Source organism: Lepidochelys kempii, chromosome 7 (assembly GCF_965140265.1).
Source record: "Lepidochelys kempii isolate rLepKem1 chromosome 7, rLepKem1.hap2, whole genome shotgun sequence".
In the NCBI taxonomy this organism is placed as follows: domain Eukaryota; kingdom Metazoa; phylum Chordata; order Testudines; family Cheloniidae; genus Lepidochelys; species Lepidochelys kempii.
This window is the reverse complement of record NC_133262.1, coordinates 32,855,380-32,875,408: the sequence shown is the minus strand read 5'-3', so window position 1 is coordinate 32,875,408 and position 20,029 is coordinate 32,855,380. Positions and strand designations below refer to the sequence as shown.

The 20,029-nt window shown below is 57.1% G+C and overlaps 1 protein-coding gene across 29 annotated transcripts in view; it reads left to right on the top strand.

Annotated features, from left to right (window-relative positions):
- Positions 1-20,029, top strand: part of NRXN2 (neurexin 2) — a 274,548-nt gene that overhangs the window by 248,344 nt on the left and 6,175 nt on the right. For all 29 annotated transcript variants that reach the window (XM_073351968.1, XM_073351963.1, XM_073351962.1 and 26 more), the window contains 2 exons: positions 1,241-1,563; positions 9,955-10,033. In XM_073351968.1, coding sequence (XP_073208069.1) covers positions 1,241-1,563; positions 9,955-10,033 — 402 coding nt within the window. The remainder of the gene's footprint in view (positions 1-1,240; positions 1,564-9,954; positions 10,034-20,029) is intronic.

Genomic DNA, 20,029 nt, shown 5'->3' with positions numbered 1-20,029 from the left:
GGCTAGCGCCCCCTAGAGAGGAAGGCCCCATATCCCATTATCAGCCAAAGGGGATCTAACAATTCAAATGTCTGTGTTGTGTTCAGCACCTCTGTGCCTGCACGTCTCTCGCTCCTCCTCCGCTCACTGTCTCTGTTCCATGCAGGGTCTGTGAATGCAGAAATGGGTCCCAAGGGTCTGGGAGGGAAAGGGGGGCAGTTTGGGAGGGAAGGTAGATAGATAGATAGAGGAGTGAGTATGGGGATGAATGGGTGGAGCAGGGGTAGGGATGGAGGCGGTGGAGGGATGGGGGCAGATAGATGTAGGGGTATGGGGAGATAGATGGAGGGGAGTTCAGGGATGTTGGATGGGTGGAGGTGTGGGAGATGGAGGGATGTGGGGGCAGATGGAGGGGCGGGGGGCTGTTAATGGAGAGGTGGGCGATTGGGTTGGAGGATGGAAGGATGTGTGTGGAGACAGATACATGGAGTGTGTAGAGGGATAATGTTTGGAGGAATGTGGGAGAGGATGGGGGGTGGTTGGGGGATGGAGGGAGGAGGTGGTGATTGGGGGGTGGATAGATGGAGTGGGTGGATAGATGGAAGAGGTAGCTGGGCAGATGGAGGGGGGATGGAAGGAGGGGATGAATGGATGGAGGGAGGAGATGGAAGAAGGGGTGTGTGGTGGGGTGGAGGGATGGAGGGGGTTGGATGGAAGGGAGTGGAGGGAGCGGGTGGAGAGGTTGGAGAGCATGGAAGAAGTGGGTTTGGTTGGGTATGGAAGGAAGGAGGAGGTTGGATGGAAGGGGGTTGCGGTGATGGAAGAAGGAGATGTGTTTGGGGATGGAGGGAGTTGGATGGAGGGGATAGAAGAAGATGGGTGGTTGGGGGTAGAGGGAGGGAGGGGTATGTGACAGCCCGAAGCCATATGCAGCTGCGTTAGGAGCCAGTGCAGGGGTGGGTGGCTGGCAGGGAGTGAAGTGGGAGGAGGAAGTGAGAACGTGGTGGAGGGGCGTCGCTGTGGCCCCCAGTCAGGGCAGTGGCTGGGGGCTGTCATAGGGATCCCTGCCTTCTGCAGCCGCTGGCTGGCTGAGCTCTGCCTCTCTCCCGGCCCGCCATTCACTCAGGATCTTTCTTTCTCTGTTTATTCTTCCCTTCCCTGCGACCCCCACCCTGCAACTCCATCCCTCCTTCCCTCCATGGGCCTCATCCCTCCCCTTTCTCCCTTCCCCACCCTGACTCCCCCTCACGCCTCTTGGCAGGTCGACAGCTGACAATATTTAACAGCCAGGCCGCCATCAAGATCGGGGGCCGGGATCAGGGCCGCCCTTTCCAGGGCCAGATCTCGGGGCTCTACTACAACGGGCTCAAGGTGCTGTCCCTGGCGGCCGAGAGTGACCCCAACGTGTGGGTGGAGGGGAACCTCCGGTTGGTGGGCGAGGTGCCCTCCGTCATGACCACCGAGACCACTGCCACCACCCTGCTGGCCGACATGTCCACCACCATCATGGAGACCACCACCACCATGGCCACCACCACCACGCGGCGCGGCCGCTCTCCCACCATGCGTGACAGCATCACCCAGGTGAGTGGGGGGAGGGGAGAGAGGAAGGTGGGGGGGTCTAGTACTCGGGGGAAGGGAGATGGGAAGGTGGCAGGGGTCTGGTACCCAGGGGGGTGGGTGGGAAGGTGGGGGGCTCTGGTACTCAGGAGAAGGGAGATGGGAAGGTGCGGGGCTAGTCTGGTACCCAGGGGAGGGGAGATGGGAAGGTGGAGGGAGTCTGGTACTCAGGGAAGGGATCTGAGAAGGTGGGGGGGGTCTGGTACCCAGGGGAGGGGAGATGGGAAAGTGGGAGGAGTCTGGTACTTGGGGAAGGAAGCTGGGAAGGTGGCGGGGGGCGGTCTTGTACCCAGGGGAGGGGAGATGGAAAGGTGGTGGGAGTCTGGTACCCAGGGGAGTTGAGATGGGAAGATGGGGCGGGTCTGGTACCTGGGAAAGGGAGATGGGAAGGGTGGGAGGGGGCTCTGGTACTCAGGGGAGGGGAGATGGGAAGGTGGGGGGAGTCTGGTACCTGGGGGAGTTGAGATGGGAAGGTGAGGGGGGCAGTCTGGTACCGGGGAAGTTGAGATGGGAAGGTGGGGCGGGTCTGGTACCTGGGAAAGGGAGATGGGAAGGTGTTGGTGGGCCTCTGGTACTCGGGGGAGGGTATATGGGAAGGTAGGGGGAGGCCTGGTAACCAGGGGGGCTGAATGGGGAGTTTGGGAGGTAGGCAAAATGCGAGGGGTCTCTTTCTCCTATCCTGTATCTTCATCCCCTGGGCTCCCCCAGGGTTGGCAACTCCCAGGTAAGGCAGGGGACCGGTGAGGTGCCAGGGGATGCCTGCGGGGTCCAGTCTCCTGTCCTGACATAGTTGCAGGGTTCACTGCCCTGCTGTTCCCCTGCCAGGTCTCTAAGTGGCCCCCTTGTCACAGATCCACAGGCTCGGGGCTGTGCCCTTGGCTTTGGAACAGTCTCTTGGAGGAAGTGCCAGACCCCAGGGCTCTCGCTCTTCCTCCAGGGCAGGTCACGTGGCCTCCCGCCTGCTGTGACTCACCCTCTGGGGTCCAGCCCTCCTGCTTCCCCCTTAGCTCTGCCCAGCAAGTCCAGCTGTGTCAGATTCCTGGCAGAGCCTTGGCCACCCCTCAGGACTGATGCCCCTCAGCCGGCATTTCCAGTGACCCTCGAGCAGCGTCCCCAGGGCAGCCGGTTTATTAGTCACCTGGCACCAGCAGAGGCAGCCCGTGGCTTAGCACAGAGAGCTGAAGGTTAAAGCACAGTCCATTCGGCTCAGCCCAGAGCCCAGCCCCGCGGTCAGGCTCTGTCTGTCTGTCTGCCTGCCCGCCTCGGTCTGTTCCCAGGTGGGAGCTGCCAGCTTCCTCCAGCAGCCAGCGCTTCACCCCCCAGCTTCCCCTCCCAGTCCTTTCTTCTCCAGCTGGGGTCTGGGCTCAGCTTCCCTGCTGAGAGGTGGGGAAATCCGTCTCCCTCTGGGTCCTTGGCTGCTCTAGGTGGCATTGGCCTGGTGATCAGGTTTGCCATTATCTTCTTGGATTTGCCATTGATTTGCGGTTGTGACTCATTCAGTCTCAGACAGCAAGGTGACGTTCATACCTATGTCTACCAGCCTGCCCTGAGAGCAGACAGTCCTTTCTTTCCCATTGGGGAGCCATGCAAAATACTGGGGAAACACATAGGCTTCATAAAACTGTTACAGAAAATGGCCACTTTGTCACTCGCCCTCATGGGCCAGGCCTCCTCCAGACCTTTACCGCTCCTGGGGAGATGGCAGCACACTGCAGATGAACTATGGTCCCCCACAGGTGCTTCCTTGGGAGCCTGTGACCAGAGATACACAACACCCAGATAGCATTCTGAATCCAAAGTGGTGTGCAGCTAGCAAGAGGTTCAATGCATCGGAGGCAAGGGAAGTTTACAGTCTGTACGTGTCTATCTGGAGCTTGTCTACACAGGAACGCTAAACTGGATTGAGGGAGTGGGTGAATTGAAAGCAGACTAGCTATTCCTCATGAATTCTGTGTGGGGAGGGGACACCGATTCCAGATTAAGAGCATCCACAGATACAAACCCTTACCAGCCCCTCCTCCCCCAGAGGGCAAACTAGGCAGGGCTAGCTTCTCCAGACACACTTGATTTGGTCCCCCTTTAAGCCCTGCTGGGATCTTTTGTTCTCCCATGCTCTCCTCAAACCAGGCTGGCGGAAGGCTGGAGCTGGAATCCTCAATGCTAACAGACCTGGCGTGTTGTCCCTTAGCAAGCTGGGAGCACTTGGAGAGAGGTGGCTTGGTGGAACCATTCTCTGGCCAACCCGCTAGTGACTCAAACCAATCTGGGCAGTCAGGCCGGGCAGGAAACGATTTTCTGTCCCATGGGGCTTTTGATGATCTCGTTCGTTTGTCCCCAGAGGAGAAGTCAAAATGTGGACAGTGCATAGTTGAGGGGAAACCTGTCAGTTGGGGAAATGGAAATCATTCAGCAGAAGAGGGAGGTTCTGGAGCAGCCCTGTGGCAGCGCGTGGCTCTCCAATTTGAAGATGGAACTGGTTCTGTTTCTGACCCAGATTCTCTGATGGAGGTGCCTGCGATAGCAGGGTCTGGACTCGGTGACCCGGGGTCCCTCCCAGCCCCATGGCCCTGTGGTTTTGATTGGTTTTCCTTCTCTTTTGTAACCTTTGGTCTGAATTAAGTTAATTTGGAAAGGGAAATTCATTTTGAGCCAACCCTCCAAACCTTTCCAGTTCAAAAGAATCAGCCATTTGGAAGCTTGTTTCTGACATTTTTTTCAAGCCAGGGAATTTGTCAGAGCCTCCCCAACCCCAGGGACACGTTGAGCTTTGACGAATGGGCCCTTTTGGCAATGAAACATTTAATCAAAGTGTTTCTGACCAGCTGGAACAGTCAGCCAGGCAAAGGTTCATTTGGCAAAGCCGGATTCATAAAGTCCGAGGCCAGAAGGGACCATTGTGATCATCTAGTCTGACCTCCTGAAAAACCTCCTGCATAGGCCTTTGCTGAATTCACTGCTGGGTGAACTAGAGCAGATCTGTTAGAAAAACATCCCAGCTGTATACCCACAGCTCTTGGTAAGCCAGTGCCATCCCCCTGCCAGGCCACTGTACAATAGCCATACATCACAGCCCTGGAGCCCTGCTCCCTGAGCTGGCATCTCCTGAGAATAGGCCTGAGTCAGCCAGAACTGGCCCCCAAGTAAGGAAACAGCAGGGGGCAGGTGACTGCAGTCCTTTGGGAGGGGGTGAGGGCAATCCCTGCAATCACAATGGAGCGATTGGGGATGGGGGCAGAGCGGGAACGGTATTTAAAACCCCCAAATTAATTTCTGGGAGAGGCATCACATCAATGTCACACAAACAACTGCGGGGAGAGGCGGAATGGGCAGGGCGGGGAGCAGGATGGAGGGGAGGTAGGCAGGGCCTAGTGCTTGTGGGGGTTGAGGGGTGGGCAGGGCCTGGAGCTGGGAGGTAGGCAGGGGGGTGGAGGAGGATGGAGGCGGTGAGGGCAGGGACTGGGCAAGGATGGATGGCGTGGGCAGGAGCTGCAGTTGGAGAAGGGGAGTGAAGGGGATGGGGAGGATGGATGAGTGGGCTTGGCCTGGTGGTCAGGGATGGAGGGCAGGGGCTGGAGCAAGATGGAAGGGTGCAGTACCTGGGAGAAGGGAGGCAAGGGGAGCATGGGTGGGTGGGCAGAGGGCAGGGTCCAGAGAAGGATGGAGGGGGCAGGCCAGGGGCTGGTGCTGTGCTGCCCAGATCAGGGTGTAGGACGATGTTATTCACCTCTGGGGTCACCCTCCCCAGGAGCTGCTGCTGCAGCAGCCACAGGATTTTTCTTCTTCCTCATGCCCATGTGTATGAAAAATAAAAATCGCTGACAAAGTCATCTTCCTGTTGCCATGGCATCCAGAGCAGTAATTAGACCAGCCTGATTTCCCATCCTTGAGAGAGAGGCTGGGGGGGGTAGGTTTTGGGGAGGAGAGGGGGAATGACTCAGAGATGCAACGCAGGGAGTTTAAAGCGGATTCTATTTGCGGTGGGTTTTTCTATGCTCTGGCACCCAGGCGCCCCTCCAGAGAGCGTTCTCTGCCCAGGGGGGCTGGGGGGGCCACGAGGAAGGGACAGTGGCTTAGCCCCACCACAAACAAGACGTGAGCTGGGCAGAGAGGGGAATAGAACCTGGAAACCTGGCTCCCAGGCCCCCACCCAACCCACTGGACCCCACTCCCCTCCAAGCGCTGGGGATAGAACCCCGGAGTCCTTTGCTCAGTCCACTAGAAAGTGCTGGATACAAACAGCTCCTTGTCCCAGGTCCCCAGCAGTTCATCCGTCCTGGGTGCTCACCCACTGCCTCCTGTTTAGGAGTGGGGAGGCTCAGAGCTGAGTATGGGATCCTTACTTTGGGGGGCTCCCCAGGCTGGACCTAGGGGGACGAGCCCCTCCATGCTCCATGTATAGAACATATTTGCAGTAACCTCTTGATGTGGTGCTGGTTTGCAGTTGGACTACATGCATCCATGGCTCCTCTATGTGGCAGGGGGACAGCCCGGCCGTGGGGCTCAGGGGGCAGTGGTGGGCAGGGGCTGTGCACAGTTGCATGGCAGGGACAGTGAGTCTCATTAGTCGGTTGGGGCCAAGCCAGGATACTGATGGGATTAATGCACTGGCTGTACCCATTAGGGAGGGATTTATGGCTGTAATGAGGGGCCAGCATGGGGCACAGGAGCGCTGGCACCGAGCCATGAGGAGACCAGAGATCCATCACACAGGACTGCCGGGGGGGGGGGGGGGGGGGTTGCTATGTGACAGCCACATCACAGACCCCTCCCCCAACCGAGATCTGGTCCCCATCAGGCTGGGCACTGCACAGACCCTCCCCAACAGAGATCAGGGTTTGTGTCACGCCACAGGCTGCACAGACCACCTGACACTCAGGCATCCTGTCGCACTGGACAGCACACAGGCCCCCCCCCCCACAGAGAGCGGGATCCCCATCATGCCAGGCATTGCACAGAACCACTACTGAGATCAGGGTCCCTGTCGCACCTGGCATTGCAAAGACCCAGCAACTGAGATTGGGGTCCCCTTGGGCCAGGCACTGCACAGGCCCCCACCCCCAACCAAGTTCATGGCTCCATGGGCCAGCTCTGCACAGACACCTAGTGAGAGACCATCTCTGCCCCCAAAGAGCTTACGAGCTGGAGGCACAGAGAGCAATGGAGACTGGGAGTCAAGACCTCGGGGTTCCATCCCAGCAGTGGGAGGGCTGGTGGTTAGAGCAGGGGGCTGGGAGTCAGGACTCCAGGGCTCTAGTCCCCATTGCATCTGGAGGGCACATGCTGTTGAATGCCTGGCAGAATGGCAGCTTCCCCCTCGGGCAAGGACTCTGTCCTATTGGGAGCAGGGGGTGCTTTGGTAACACAGCTCATCCTTTCTGCACTTAAGAAGCAGCCTGGTCTCCAGGCCTCCTGTCAGGCTCTGCCCCAGAGCCCTGCTTTTCAAGGCAGCTCCGTTGATCTCTGACACGTGCTGGCAGGAGCAGGGCACACTTCCCCTGCTGCTGTTCACTGGTATGCCCAGACCCTCTCGGCATGGCTCACATGGGCACTGACCGCAGCCCGTTCCCCAGGGGCAGCACAGCACTGCTAAAGCAGTCGGCGCTTTCCACCGACAGCTTGTGCTGCACTGAGTGCAAGGGGCGAGCGCCCCGTGGAGCCCTGCAGCCCATGCCCCCAGCACGGCCTGCGACAGAACGTCTCTCCTGAGCCCCTACCCTGAGCCTTACAGCACCCTGCCTCTGCCTGCCAGCACTCTCTGCTGGCCTCCCACCCCACTCCCTGCAGCACAGCACCTCCTAGTGCAGCCCAGGCTCAAGGGAGAGCACCCCCTACTGATCCCCCCAGCACCTGCTAGGTCCCCCTACTAGCCAGGCCCAGCAGTGCTTAGCTGGGGAATTGCCTCATGATTCCACTTGCCCTAAGTCCTTCGCCACCTCAGTCGCTATTTCAAGGGGCTAGTGGCCCACGGGGAAGCGGCTCAAGAGCCCTGGAGGACCTGATTGAGAGTACTCACCCCAGGAGGACCTGATTGAGAGCCCTCAAGGCGGAGAGCCCTTGGAGGTGTGAGTGTGCTGTGGAGGAGAGGTCTTGGGTTTAGAGGGAGCCTGCTACATCACCCATTAACTCCAAAGGAAGCCAAATTGGGAAAGTTAATGAACAGCCAGGGGGAGGGGGAATCCCCCATGGGATTGCATATGCCCCACCCCTTCCGTGTCCTCACCCGACCTGCCCTTCCTAGTCACACCCTGTAAAGGGGAGACCAGTACCAGCCCCCTAAAATCCTCTCCAGATTTGCCTTCAAGCTATGGCTTTTGGGGCCAGGGGCTCCTGGATGTCCCCTGCTATTCAGAGCAGGCTTCTGCCTTTCTGAAGGGAGGGGCAGTGGCTCATGGGGTGCAGGGAGGGGAGGGGGTATTTGGGATTAAATGCAGGAAAAGGGGGGGGATCAGATACAGATGGGTGGGGGTAAACCAGAACAGCTGGCTGCAGAAGAGGCAAGGATTAGACACAGCTGGGGGCGGGGGGGTGAGAAATGATCAGTCACAGCTGGTTGTTTGGGGGAGGAGGGGCAATTAGACACAGTGGGGTGTGTGAGGGGGCATCAGACAGCTGGTTGGCTGTGCAGGGGGAGGGGTGATCAGACACAGCTGGCTGTGTGCGGAAGGGGGAGAAATAGACCCAGCTGGCTGATGATCAGCTAGCTGACTTACAACAGGGTGAGGATTAGGCACATCTGGCTGCGGGTGGAGGGATCTGTTTTAGCTGGCTGAGTGCAGGAGGGAGGGGTGACAATCAGACACACCTGGGTGTGGGGGATTTGTCACAGCTGGCTGTGTGCAGGGGGGAGGGGTGGCGACCAGACACAGCTGGTTGCAGCGGGTGTGGGGGTGATTTGTCACAGTTGGCTGTGTGCAGGGGGGAGGGGCGATGACCAGACACAGCTGACTGCGGGCAGGGGAGGTGAGAAATAGACCCAGTGGCTGAGGGGGGATGATCAGACTGCTGACTGCAGGGTAAGGATTAGACATAGCTGGATGCGGGGAAGGGGATTAGACATAGCTGGCTGCAGGAGAGGGGCTGATCAGACATAGCTGGCTGCAGAAGAGGGGAGGCATTAGATACAGCTGGCTCCATGTGAACGGGGCGAGCTGTGTGACTGCAGCGGGGTATCGCCCCCCTTCACACACACTCTGCAGTGCTTCCACATTGCCATTCCTGCTGCTGTGCCAGGGCCCTGATTGATTCCCTGCCCCCGGGGTCCCTGTCCAAGTCTTTGTTATGTTAATTCCGACACGCTGAGCATGATCCCCACAGCCAGCTCTGGAATACTGATTGCTGGGGAGCAGGCCCCTCCCTTCACGTACCACATGGCACCCTCGCTGGATGGGGAACAGGGAGATGGATAGGTGGGAGCCAGACCGAGCCAGCCCAGTATTCCCCTGGCCCAGCTCAGAGGAATGGGCTAGCAGCCCGGTGTCCCCACCTCGCTTCCATCCTAGATTAGACCAATGGGCCCAGCTGGCCCGGCATAGATGAGATTGGGACCCCCTTGTGTTTGGTGCTACACAGACACAGACAGGCCCTGTCCCAAAGACACAGGGTGGGAGAGGAAGTGGGGGTGGGGGAAGGAGTCACTTAAAGTCAGTGGCAGAGGCAGAAATAGAACTTACGAATCCTGACTCCCAGCTCCCCCAACAATTAGGCCCCCTTCCGCTCCCAGAGCCAGGGCTAAAACTCCAGAGTCCCAGGCCAGTGTCTATCCCCAAGGCTCCCAGACCCGACCACGGCTGTTCGCCAGCCAAGCTGTGTGTCTGACCCAGTGGGACCGCACAGTACGGTCTCCCACTTGCTTTGCGCTGCACTGGGATGTGGGAGACACAGGCCAAGGGTACTGGCCTGGCCTAGCAACCTGTGCTGGCCTAGCCCTGTGGCATATTGGCGGCCTGTATTGCCAGAAGAGGTTTTTGCTGTCAGTGTAGGCACACCGCCTCTCCGAGCCATTCTTCCCGCTGCCTAGCTGCATCTGCACCGGGGGCTAGGGCAGTGTAGCTATGGGGGCTGGGGAGGGGTTCACACCCCTGCACACCGTGACTGTGTGGACCTAAATTTGAAGTGGTGCCCAGGCCTCAGAGACCTGACTTTGAGGCACGAAGTCCTACCATAGGTGATGGGGACCAAAACATGAGAGTGTGTGAGGAGCGCCCAGGCCTGGCAGGCTCAGGGTGCGAGGAATGGTCCATGAACTCCTCCCCCTCCAGGGGGCACTAGCTCCAGGCTGGCCCTAGGCTGGGGGCTGTGTGCGGGGAGGGCACACCCTGCACCACCTCACTGAGCTGTGCTCTCCTCTCTCCCCAGAACACAGATGACCTGTTGGTGGCGTCAGCTGAGTGCCCCAGTGATGATGAGGACCTGGAGGAGTGTGAGCCCAGCACAGGTGGGTCCTTCTCTCTGCTGCTGGCATGTGTGGGTAGGGGGCTTCTCCAGGGTGCACTGGACACACACCCTGACACACTGTCCCCTCTACACACACACACCCTGGCAAAGACACACATCCCGTACACACCCTGACACACTGACCCCTCTACACACACACATCCTGGCAAAGACACACATCCCGTACACACCCTGACACACTGTCCCCCCTATATCTCCTACACATGCACACAGCCACACCCATACACCCTACACAGCCCCTGACACACTGTGCTGCTTACACACACACTGACACACTAACCGCACTCACCCCTACACACACATTAACCTACACACACTGACACACACATCCCTTTACACACACACACACTCCTGCACTCATTGAGGCACACACACACTTAGGTGCACTCACACGCATGCACCACATTTACACACACATCCGCATATCCCTGTGTATGCACACAGAAACACACATGCAGAGGCACAAACCTCTGTGTGCACACTGACGCACAAACTTCTGTTCATGAATGCACAAACCTACACAATCCCTGTGCTCATGCATGCACACAGACACCCCTTTGAACTCACACACAAACACCTGTTGGTGACCTGACACATTGCTACATGCACACACTCACACAAAGACACATCCCTGTGAACTCATAAAGCTACACACTTGTGTACACTCACACACATAAGACACAGCCTTATGAACTCACATAGTGCTACACACACGCAAGCACACCCCTATGGATACCTGCACAGAGAGAGACAATCCTATGAACTCACCCAACACTACCCTCTTACCCCTATGCACACACAAATAGAGAGAGAAACCTGTGAACTCACACATCTGCACCCTCATGCACACACACCCTGATTCCCCCATAAACTCCCCACCCCCAGTTCTATGCTGTATTATGCTAACCCACTGCCCCTCCCCACTGATCAGGTCTTCAGTATCAAACCTGTATTTAGCAGGCACCCTCCCCACACCCTTAGACACCTCAGGGTCTGGCTGACCCAACACATTCAGCCCCTGGCCTCCCTTACCATCCTGTCTGCCTTTCTCCAGACAGGCGGAGGGTGCAATGGCTCCCCTACACCCCACCTCTCTCCCAGCACCTGCTCCAGGATTTACAAGACCAAAGAGTTAGCTGGAGCCACCCATCCCCCATCACACAAATCCAAGCCCAACTGGGAAAAGTGGGAATAGAACCCAGGAGTCCTCGCTCCCAGCTCTCAATCCCCTGCTCTAACCATTAGACCCCACTCCCCTCACAGAGCCAGGGATAGAACCCGGGAGTCCTGGCTTCAACACACTCCTCCACCCCTCTCTAATCACAAGATCCCACTCCCCTCACGGAGCCAGGGATAGAACCCAGGAGTCCTGGCTTCCAGCCCCCACTGTTCAAAGCACTGGATCCCACTCCCCTCCCAGCATACAGATTCAGGCCCAGCTTGTGAAGCATCCCTTTATTACCTCCTTTCCCATTTGCTGACAGAATGAAAGGGCCTTTAGTGGTTCAGGAATTATTGCTGTAGCAGACTGATAAGCAGCTGCTGCACCCCACCCTAGAGGTGGCTGCATCTCAGCACTAGGCAGGGGAAACTGCCCCCATTCCCTACACCAGAGGTGGCTGCATCTCCACACTGGGTGACAGATCCCTGTGTAAACAGACAGCATTACCCACTCCAGAGGTGGATGCATCTCCACACTGAGTGCTAAACCAGGGCTAGGGAAACCTAAGAGGTGGACACTCCCTGCTTGAGCAGGGAGGTTTTTCAGAAGGAAGAAGAGGTTTACCTCTGGCTTGCTGTGATCTGGCTGTGCTCCTTTGTGCCATGTTGTCATTTATGCTGCAATTGGGGAATCCCTCAGGGAGAAGTACCCTGCGGGGGGTGGGGAGGTTGGTGTCCAGGGCCTCTAAATCCCTCTCCACTCCTCACAAAGAGCAGAGGAGGCAGAGGGAGGCAATGATTAATGGGATCTAGGGGGACTTTGGGAGCTTTGATTGGCTCCAGCTCATGTTGCCAGGCTGAGAGGATAGAAAATGTCAGGTTCCCAGATGATCTCCAGAAATGCTCCCCTCCACCATGTCATTAGCCAGTAGAACTCACTGCCACAGGATCTCCCCAGGAGTGAGAGCTTAGCCACGTTCCAACAAGGGCTCAGGACTTTAGACAGATACCAGACTGTGCAGTGGTAGAATTCAGCTTAATAACCAGGGGCTATGGGAGGAACTGAACTCCTCTGGGTGGGACCAGCTGGGGGTAGGGGGACCCACCACTGCAGGGTTCTTTGAACCTGCTTCTGAAGCGGCTGGCACTGGCCACTGTCAAAGATGAGGTACTGGGTTAGTGGGCTTGTTGGGCTGATCCAGTATGGTGGGCAGGTGGGTTATGGACTGATCTGGAGTGACAAGGGACATTGGGTGATACCAGGCAAGAGCGGCTCATTGGTCTGATCCAATGGGGAGTGCGGAGGATACTGGGCTGGATGTGCCCGTTGGTCTGATCTGGAGTGGTGAGGGGGAGAGGAAGGACGGTTCAGTCGCTCAGGTGACTAGGGAGACCTGGCTTCAATTCCAGATCCAGCCCCCTATTGAGCCCTCCACTCCACACTGGGGTCTGCACTGACTGCAGGGTGAGCTTCCCAGCCCCTTGGGTTTGTTCTGTCGCTCTCCCTACCAGCGCAACGACCCAACTTAGCCAGGGGGAGCCGCTGTCTCACGCAGGTTTGTTCTTTTGCGCCAGTCCCCTCTGTGGCCAGGTGCTAAGATCTGACAAGATCACAGCCAGAGTTGTTATGGCCAGAGGCATAGAACGAGAGTGTAGGGGGGAGAGGGGAGGGGAGTAGTGAGGAAAGAGACATAAATCCAGGCAGAGAGTGAGCAGAGCAGAGAGCCACATCCATGGGAGACACTGCATTGGCTGCAGGCAGAACCCTGCTGTCCCTGCAGAAACACACCCAGCCACAGATGGATGTGGCTTTGTGTCCTCTTTAAATGGAATGGAAATTGCAGTGTGGGCTGGTGGGGGTAGATCCCACACTCTCATTGACCACCCTCCCTCCACCCGCCCAACATCCACACCGGTTATTGCTCTTAACCCACTCCGCTCCACCGCACTCCCTGTTCCACATCACCCAGGCCCTGGTAGGGCATGAAATTTTCCTCCCTGATGGGAAGCAAGGGGAGATTTATGAGCCTGGCAGTGCAGGGAGCGCCTGGTGCTGCACTGGCCCTGGTTCATTAGCTCCATTCTTTATTGTCTCGGGAGCACCAGGACCCTTCGGTGCATGTTTATCTCCTGTGCCAGGGATGAGTCGACCTCCCCGTTGTGTGTGAGATTTCCCAGAGCCAGGGCAGCAGCAGGGGGATCTGCCCCCTGCACCCACCCACAGAGGGCCCCACCCCAGCCAGCATGCCTCCCCCTGCCCGTCCCCCATTCCGTCTCTCTGCCAGCCAGGGGGCCAGTTAGATGGCATTCAGAGCTGCACCAGGCAGGCACTACATGGGCATTGGTTGGGAGATGTTGGTTGCACACGGGCATCTAGCCCTCTCTGGCCAGAGGCTGTAGGGAGTTCAGCAGGGGATGCTTTCATGTTGGAGTCAGATCTGATCCCAGCCTGATCATAGGGGGTGTGGTGCTGAAGGGAGCAGAGTGGGGACTCAGCAGGGGGCGCTCTCCCCTCTTAGTCAGTGCTGACCCCAGCATGACACTAGATGGGCCGTGCACCAGGGTGCACTCACTGGAGTTAGTGTAGCTACTGACTTACCCCAGCTAAGGTTCTGGCCCATGGCCTAGTTTTCAGAAGCACGGCTCACCTTCAATCCCCACTACAGTCGCTGGAGACTCAGGCCCCTGTAACAATATCCCAGTGCTGCCGATTTTCAATGCATCATTTCGCACAGCCGGAAGGGCAGGAAACCCAGCTGCATTCCTCTGTGCATTTACAGTGCACCCCCATACAGCTGGAGCTGCAGAAGGCACATCTGTACCCTTCAATCCTGCTGCTGTGCTCATGCATGGCTGTAACCAGGGCTTGTGTACATCACAGCAGCAGCGAGAGGCTCTGACCATGGAGGTCCCCATTGTGCCAGGAGCGGGACACACCCCCGTGTGAGAGAGAGTCTCTGCATGAAGAGCTCACAGGCTGAATAGATGAAGGGAGGGAGAAGAAGCAGAGGCACCAAGGAGAAGGGACGGCCACAAGGGCAATGGCAGAGGGGGAATAGAACCCAGGAATCCTGCCTCTCAGCCAGTGCTCTACTCACTAGGCGCTGCTGCTGCTGCTCTATAGCAGTCAAGTAACAAACACTGAGGGGATATTTCTGTGATAAAACTTGTTTCCTTTCACTCTTTGCCCAGCTCCCTCTGTATTTCAGCTCAGTGCCCTCCTCCCCGATTGCAAATGGTACCATACCCAGCTGTATAACTGGCTTGCAGTTACGTGTCTATGCAATGGGCTTTTGCAGATCTACATTGCCTGGTGTCTACCTGCAAGCCACTGATATGCTGCACACTCCTCTGTGGGATTAGTGCCCCTCTGGGTTCCCCCTCTAGTCTTGCCTCCAGGTTCACACAGATCTGTAATTTGGCTAGCACACATCTGTGCTGTTAGGGTACCAAGTTTAGTGTGCGCGTGCACATGCCGTGCCTACACTGCTCACAAGTGTGAGTCCATACGTGGATCCCTGTAGGAGGGCCCCTTTTTAGCAGGAGCTGTAGGGGGTGCTCACCCTCTTAGGTTTTGTGACTGGAGACATGAGATGGACAAACCTCCCAAGGACCCGCTACCAAGGAACTTCAGGAGCAGAGTCCCAGATGGTGCAAATCAGCCTCTTCTTAATTATGCAGTAGTGCCTAGAGATTACAACTGAGATCAGGTCTTCATCAGGCCAGGTGCTGCACAGGCTCAAAGGGAGAGACAGTCCGTGCCCCCAGGAGCTCAATGTGACTAGACAAGGGTGGGAGGGGAAACAGAGGCATCAAGAGGGGAAGGAATGTGCCCCAGATCAGTAGCAGAGCTGGGAATAGGAAGGAACCCAGGATTCCCAGCCCCCGCTCTAACCCACTAGACCTCACTCCCCTTCCAGAGCTGGGATATAACCCAGGCAGGAGTCCTGGTTCCTAGTCCAACATTAGACTACAGCACAGGAAAGACCTAGCGCTAATTTCAGTGTGGACACCCAGGCTACTACTGCTCAGCTCCCCAATAAAACAAGGGACTAATTAGCTGCTCCCCCCTATATGGTGGCCCTCCCTTGTGAGTTGAGTAATTGTTGGTGCATCCTTTCTTCTCCTCTCATACCGACGGCGCCACGGTTATGTTATTTCTCTCTTCTTCTCCGTGATCAAAGGTAGCGCGGCTCCTTTGTGCAGCGCTTGCCAAATGTTTCCAAAAGCATCACAATAAAAACCAGAGGAGAAGAGACAGGAGAAAATGAAAGGCCCAACGGAGGGGCTCAGCAAGCAGATAGAGGCTGCTCATTAAAAACATACACACACCTTCTTGCAGGCTTTTAATTAATATCGGGAAGGCAGTAAGGGGACTGGGTTTTGGTCAGCTGCAGTCCCTGTCCCCCTGTGGCTTTGGGGTGTGTGCTCCCCTCCCCTTCCCTGCTCCCAAGGCCATGACACAGCGTGACAGAGACACCAGTGGGACCCAGAGTTCTGAGCAGTTAGAGCAGGGGGGCAGGATCAGACCAATGTGCCCATCCACCCAGGAATCCCTACCCACTTCTGGGTGGGGGAGAACCACTAATCAGGACTGCAGCAGGAGACAGGCTGAGCTCTTCTCCCCCTACCCTCAGCAGAGGAGGGGGAGGTAGAGAGAGCCTAGCAGCTTGACAGGTTTCAGAGTAGCAGCCCTGTTAGTCTGTATCTGTAAAAAGAAAAGGAGTACTTGTGGCACCTTAGAGACGAACAAATTTATTTGAGCATAAGCTTTCGTGGGCTACAGCTCACTTCATCGGATGCATTCAGTGGAAAATATAGCGGAGAGATTTTATATACACAGAGAACATGAAACAATGGGTGTTACCATACACACTGTAACGAGAGTGATCAGGTAAGGTGAGCTATCACCAGCAGGAGAGCGGGGGGGGGGGGGGGGGGGGCAGGGGGACCTTTGCTCCCTCTTCCTTTCCTTTCCTTTCTTCCCCCTTCTCTCCTGTAGACAATGGGCTGCCTTGCTCCCTTTCCCTCCTCCTCTCCCCCAGACAATGGGCTGGCCCACTCCCTCTTCCCCCTCCTCACCTGCAAACGATGTAGATGTACTGACTTGCCCCTGCTCGTTCCCTCATCCTCTCCTTCAAACAATGGGCTGGCCTGCCCCTTCCTTGTCTTTCTGTCCCCCCTACTGATCCTGGCTTGGGTGAGGGCAGGTGAAGAGCCCCTGAGCCTGGAGCTGCAGGAGAGCACAGGTGCAATGGGGGCAGGGCAGAGCAGAGGGAGCTGGGACCCTGCATCAGCAAATGCAATGTCGGGGTACAGGGAGGAGCCAGGAGCTGCAGCCCATGCGCTTCTGCAGCAGGGGCCAGTGTTGTCATGCAATGACTGTGCCCCAGGGCAGGCTGGGGCTCTGGAATCAAAAGAAAGACCACCAAACAGGAGAGAACCTTGAAAAACTCTCCTGGTGTTCTGGGCCCAACTGATGGCTCCTGAACCCCTGGCGATGGCTCTCAGGGAGCTGATGGAGTACTCTGTGAGGGAAGGGGTTGGCTGCTGCCCCCAGCCCCCAACTCTGCAGCCCCAGCTACTGGGCCAGGCTTTGCCGTGTCAGCCTGGAATCCTTTGCACTCAGCCACCAGCACAAACCAGCCCATCCCCAGCCAAGGCAACTCAGCACATGGACTGGTATTCCGGGACTGGGTGATACAGTATCCCCTGTCTCCCTGCCACCCCGGGCCAGACCATAGCCCCCGCCAGCCCAGTATCCCCCCCTCCCCTTGTCACCCTGGCTCAGACCCATGGGCCCAGGCAGCCCAGTATCCCCCCACCAGCCCACGTCAGACCCATGGGCCCAGCCAGCCCAGAATCCTCTGCCTCCCTGCCCCAGGTCAGACCGATGGGCCCAGCCAGCCCAGTATCTTCTGCCTCCCTGCCCCAGGTCAGACTGATGGGCCCAGCCAGCCCAGAATACCATTACAACCTATCATACCAACAATCGAGCAAGGCTTGTAATAAAGGGTCTGGCCAGATCTTTCCAGCCCAGTGACAGGGCTATGGTTCCTCTCCAAAGCGCGTGGGCCTAGGGAGTGGGGTGGCAGTTTCCATTTCTGATCTGTCCAGGAGAGGGGGTGGAGTCTCTGTCAACCACTGGAGACTTCGGCATTGGCGTGTGCAATTGTAGGGAGAAGCTTTTCCTTCCCTGTTATTTACTGCTGCCTTTCAAACCACTATGAAGCCCTGACTCTGTTTTCTTCAGCTGACAATGAATGCTTTTAATGATAATTTTGAGCTAATGTATGCGACTCTGAGCTAGATGAGCTATAGGGATCCCTCAGCCAGTGTGGCGATGCAGCTGCCTCTGGGGTGGGGTAATGAGGGCCCATTTATACAGGGATCCACCCAGTGCTGAGATGCAGCTGACTATCCCTATGGCTAACGTGCACCACTGCTTGAAGCACAGCACCCCCTAGTGCTACATTAGGGTTAGTACTGACCTTGGGGAGAGAGCGCCTCCTACTGAGTCCCCACCTCACTCCCAGCAGCACAGTACCCTCTAGCAGTTCACTTGTAACCTCTGCTCAGTGCACAGCAGCACTCAACCAGTGCAGAATAGGCCAGGAGTCTGTGTGCAGAAGCAGAGAGAATGTTATACAGCATAATAGTCTCGTGCCATTGTGTAAATCTATGAGATGGCCCCAGCTTGACAGAAATCACAGGGCAATGAAAACAATTCAATACTTGGAAGCAGAGGAGGCTGGCAAGATCAGGGTGTTTAGCTCAGCAAGGAGATGAAGGAGAGGGGGATATGCTAGAGGGGTCTAAAAGGATGGGCTGGATCTAGACAGGCAGCTGGGATCTGCTATTCACCTTCACTCACCATTCAGGAACCCCCAGTGAAATTCCAGGCCACACATGTCAAGTGACTCCATTTGTACACTCCATCGTTAGCCTGCGGAACTCCCTGACACTTGATAGTTATGGACTCCACTCCCTGCCTCTGGAGCTGTCCTTTCCATCAGTGTGTTTTCCACCAGCCAAGATTGGAACCTACAGTCTATTCTATCCACCACCAGTGGCCAGGATTGTCTCCTACAGTTTATCCCCCTCCAAGTTTTATCCTTTGCTCCTGTTCATCCCATAGCCGCTAATTTCCCTCCAAGCCATTCTCCCCCCACCCAGTGTCTTTTGCACCTATTGCGTACCTGGAGCCAGATCTCATGCCACCCTGCAGCTTGACTAAGCTGATCTCTTGTGAGCTTCCTTCATAAACTCACTCAGTCACCAACATCCTCTTCCCCTTGAGACCCCGTGTCAGGTCACAGCTCTGAGTCCCAGGCTTGACTGAGGGCTGTGGCTAAGCAGTGATTTGCTTACACTGTCTCTCCCCCCCGCAGGAGGGGGCACTGAGAACACACACATTGTTTAAATACCTACCGCAGCCTTGTAAAGGAGGGTCACCCTCATATTCCACACCACCTGGCGCATGAGCTGTGGGAGCTCAAAGCACTGCACGTAGCTAATTCCACCCCATACGCTCCTTTGCGGAGTGGTCTTGTTTGATCTCTGATATTGCAAATGATGGGGCGGCTGAGTGAAGTGACTCGCTGGTAAAGCAACAGAGAAACAGGCCGTAGCCCTCAGGGCTCCTGACACCTACCTACCCCTGATCTAACCACTACCCTCCCAAGCCAGGGCTAGAACCCAGGAGTCCTGGCTCCCAGCCCCCCTGCTCTAACCACCAGACTCAACTTCCCATCCAGATCCAGGAAAAGAACCCAGGAGTCCTGACTCCCAGAGCACTAAACCACTTGCTTCAAGCTGTTGTATAACTCTTTTCCCTTCCACGTTGGCTCCTGCCCTGTAAGCGGAGCCGGAGCAGAGATTTTGGTCTGTAAACCATGGAGGGTAGTGGCTCTGTTGCGTGCATTCTCATGCACTCCCCACCCCATCACAGCTCCCACTGGTGGTGTGACCACATATGCAGGTTTATGAGCTCACTGCCTAAGTTCCCTGTAAGCAGCCGCGCGACGCTCAGCCCCAGCCCCAGCCCAGCCCCAGACCTGCCGTGGTGGGAAGAGGCACCCCTCCCACATCACCGACCCAGCCCAGCCCCAGACTTGCTACGGCCAGGGGGAGGCCCCAACCCAGACCTCCCACGGCAGGGAGAGGCACCCCTTTTTTGGACCCGACTCAATCCCAACCCAGACCTGCCATGGCCTGGGAGAGGCTCCCAGCTGCAACCCAGCCCCGGACCTGCCACGGCTGGGGGGAGGCACCCCTTGCCTGACCCAACCCAGCCCCGGCTGGACCTGCCTTGGCCTGTGAGAGACACCTCTCTCCCCCAGCCCAGGTGTTGCTGTGGGAAGAGAGAGCTGGGGGGAGTCCTCTCTCCCTGTTGTAGCCCAGGGGCAGCCTGCATCCCAAACCCCTCATCCCTGGCCCCACCCCCGAGCCCGCACCCCCAGCTGGAGTTCTCAGCCCCCCGCACTCCAACCCTCTGCCCCTGCCCTGAGCCCCCTCCCACACTCTGAACCCCTCAGCCCCTCCCCACCACATTAATTTTGTTATGTGCACCAATATGAAGGTGATGTGCACATAATAAAATTCATTCCACACGTGTGGGAAAAATTAGAGGGAACACTGCCCACTGCATAGGTACTAATAGCCTCACCCCTTGGGACAGCCTGTAGAGCCTTGGCCTTGGCATCCCCGGTGCCCCTGGATTCTACCTTGGCAGGCAGCCCCCATCGCTGTACAGACACAGCACTGCTACTAGAGGCTGGGCTGTAATGAAGTGGCAGGGAAGAGGGTGCCACTG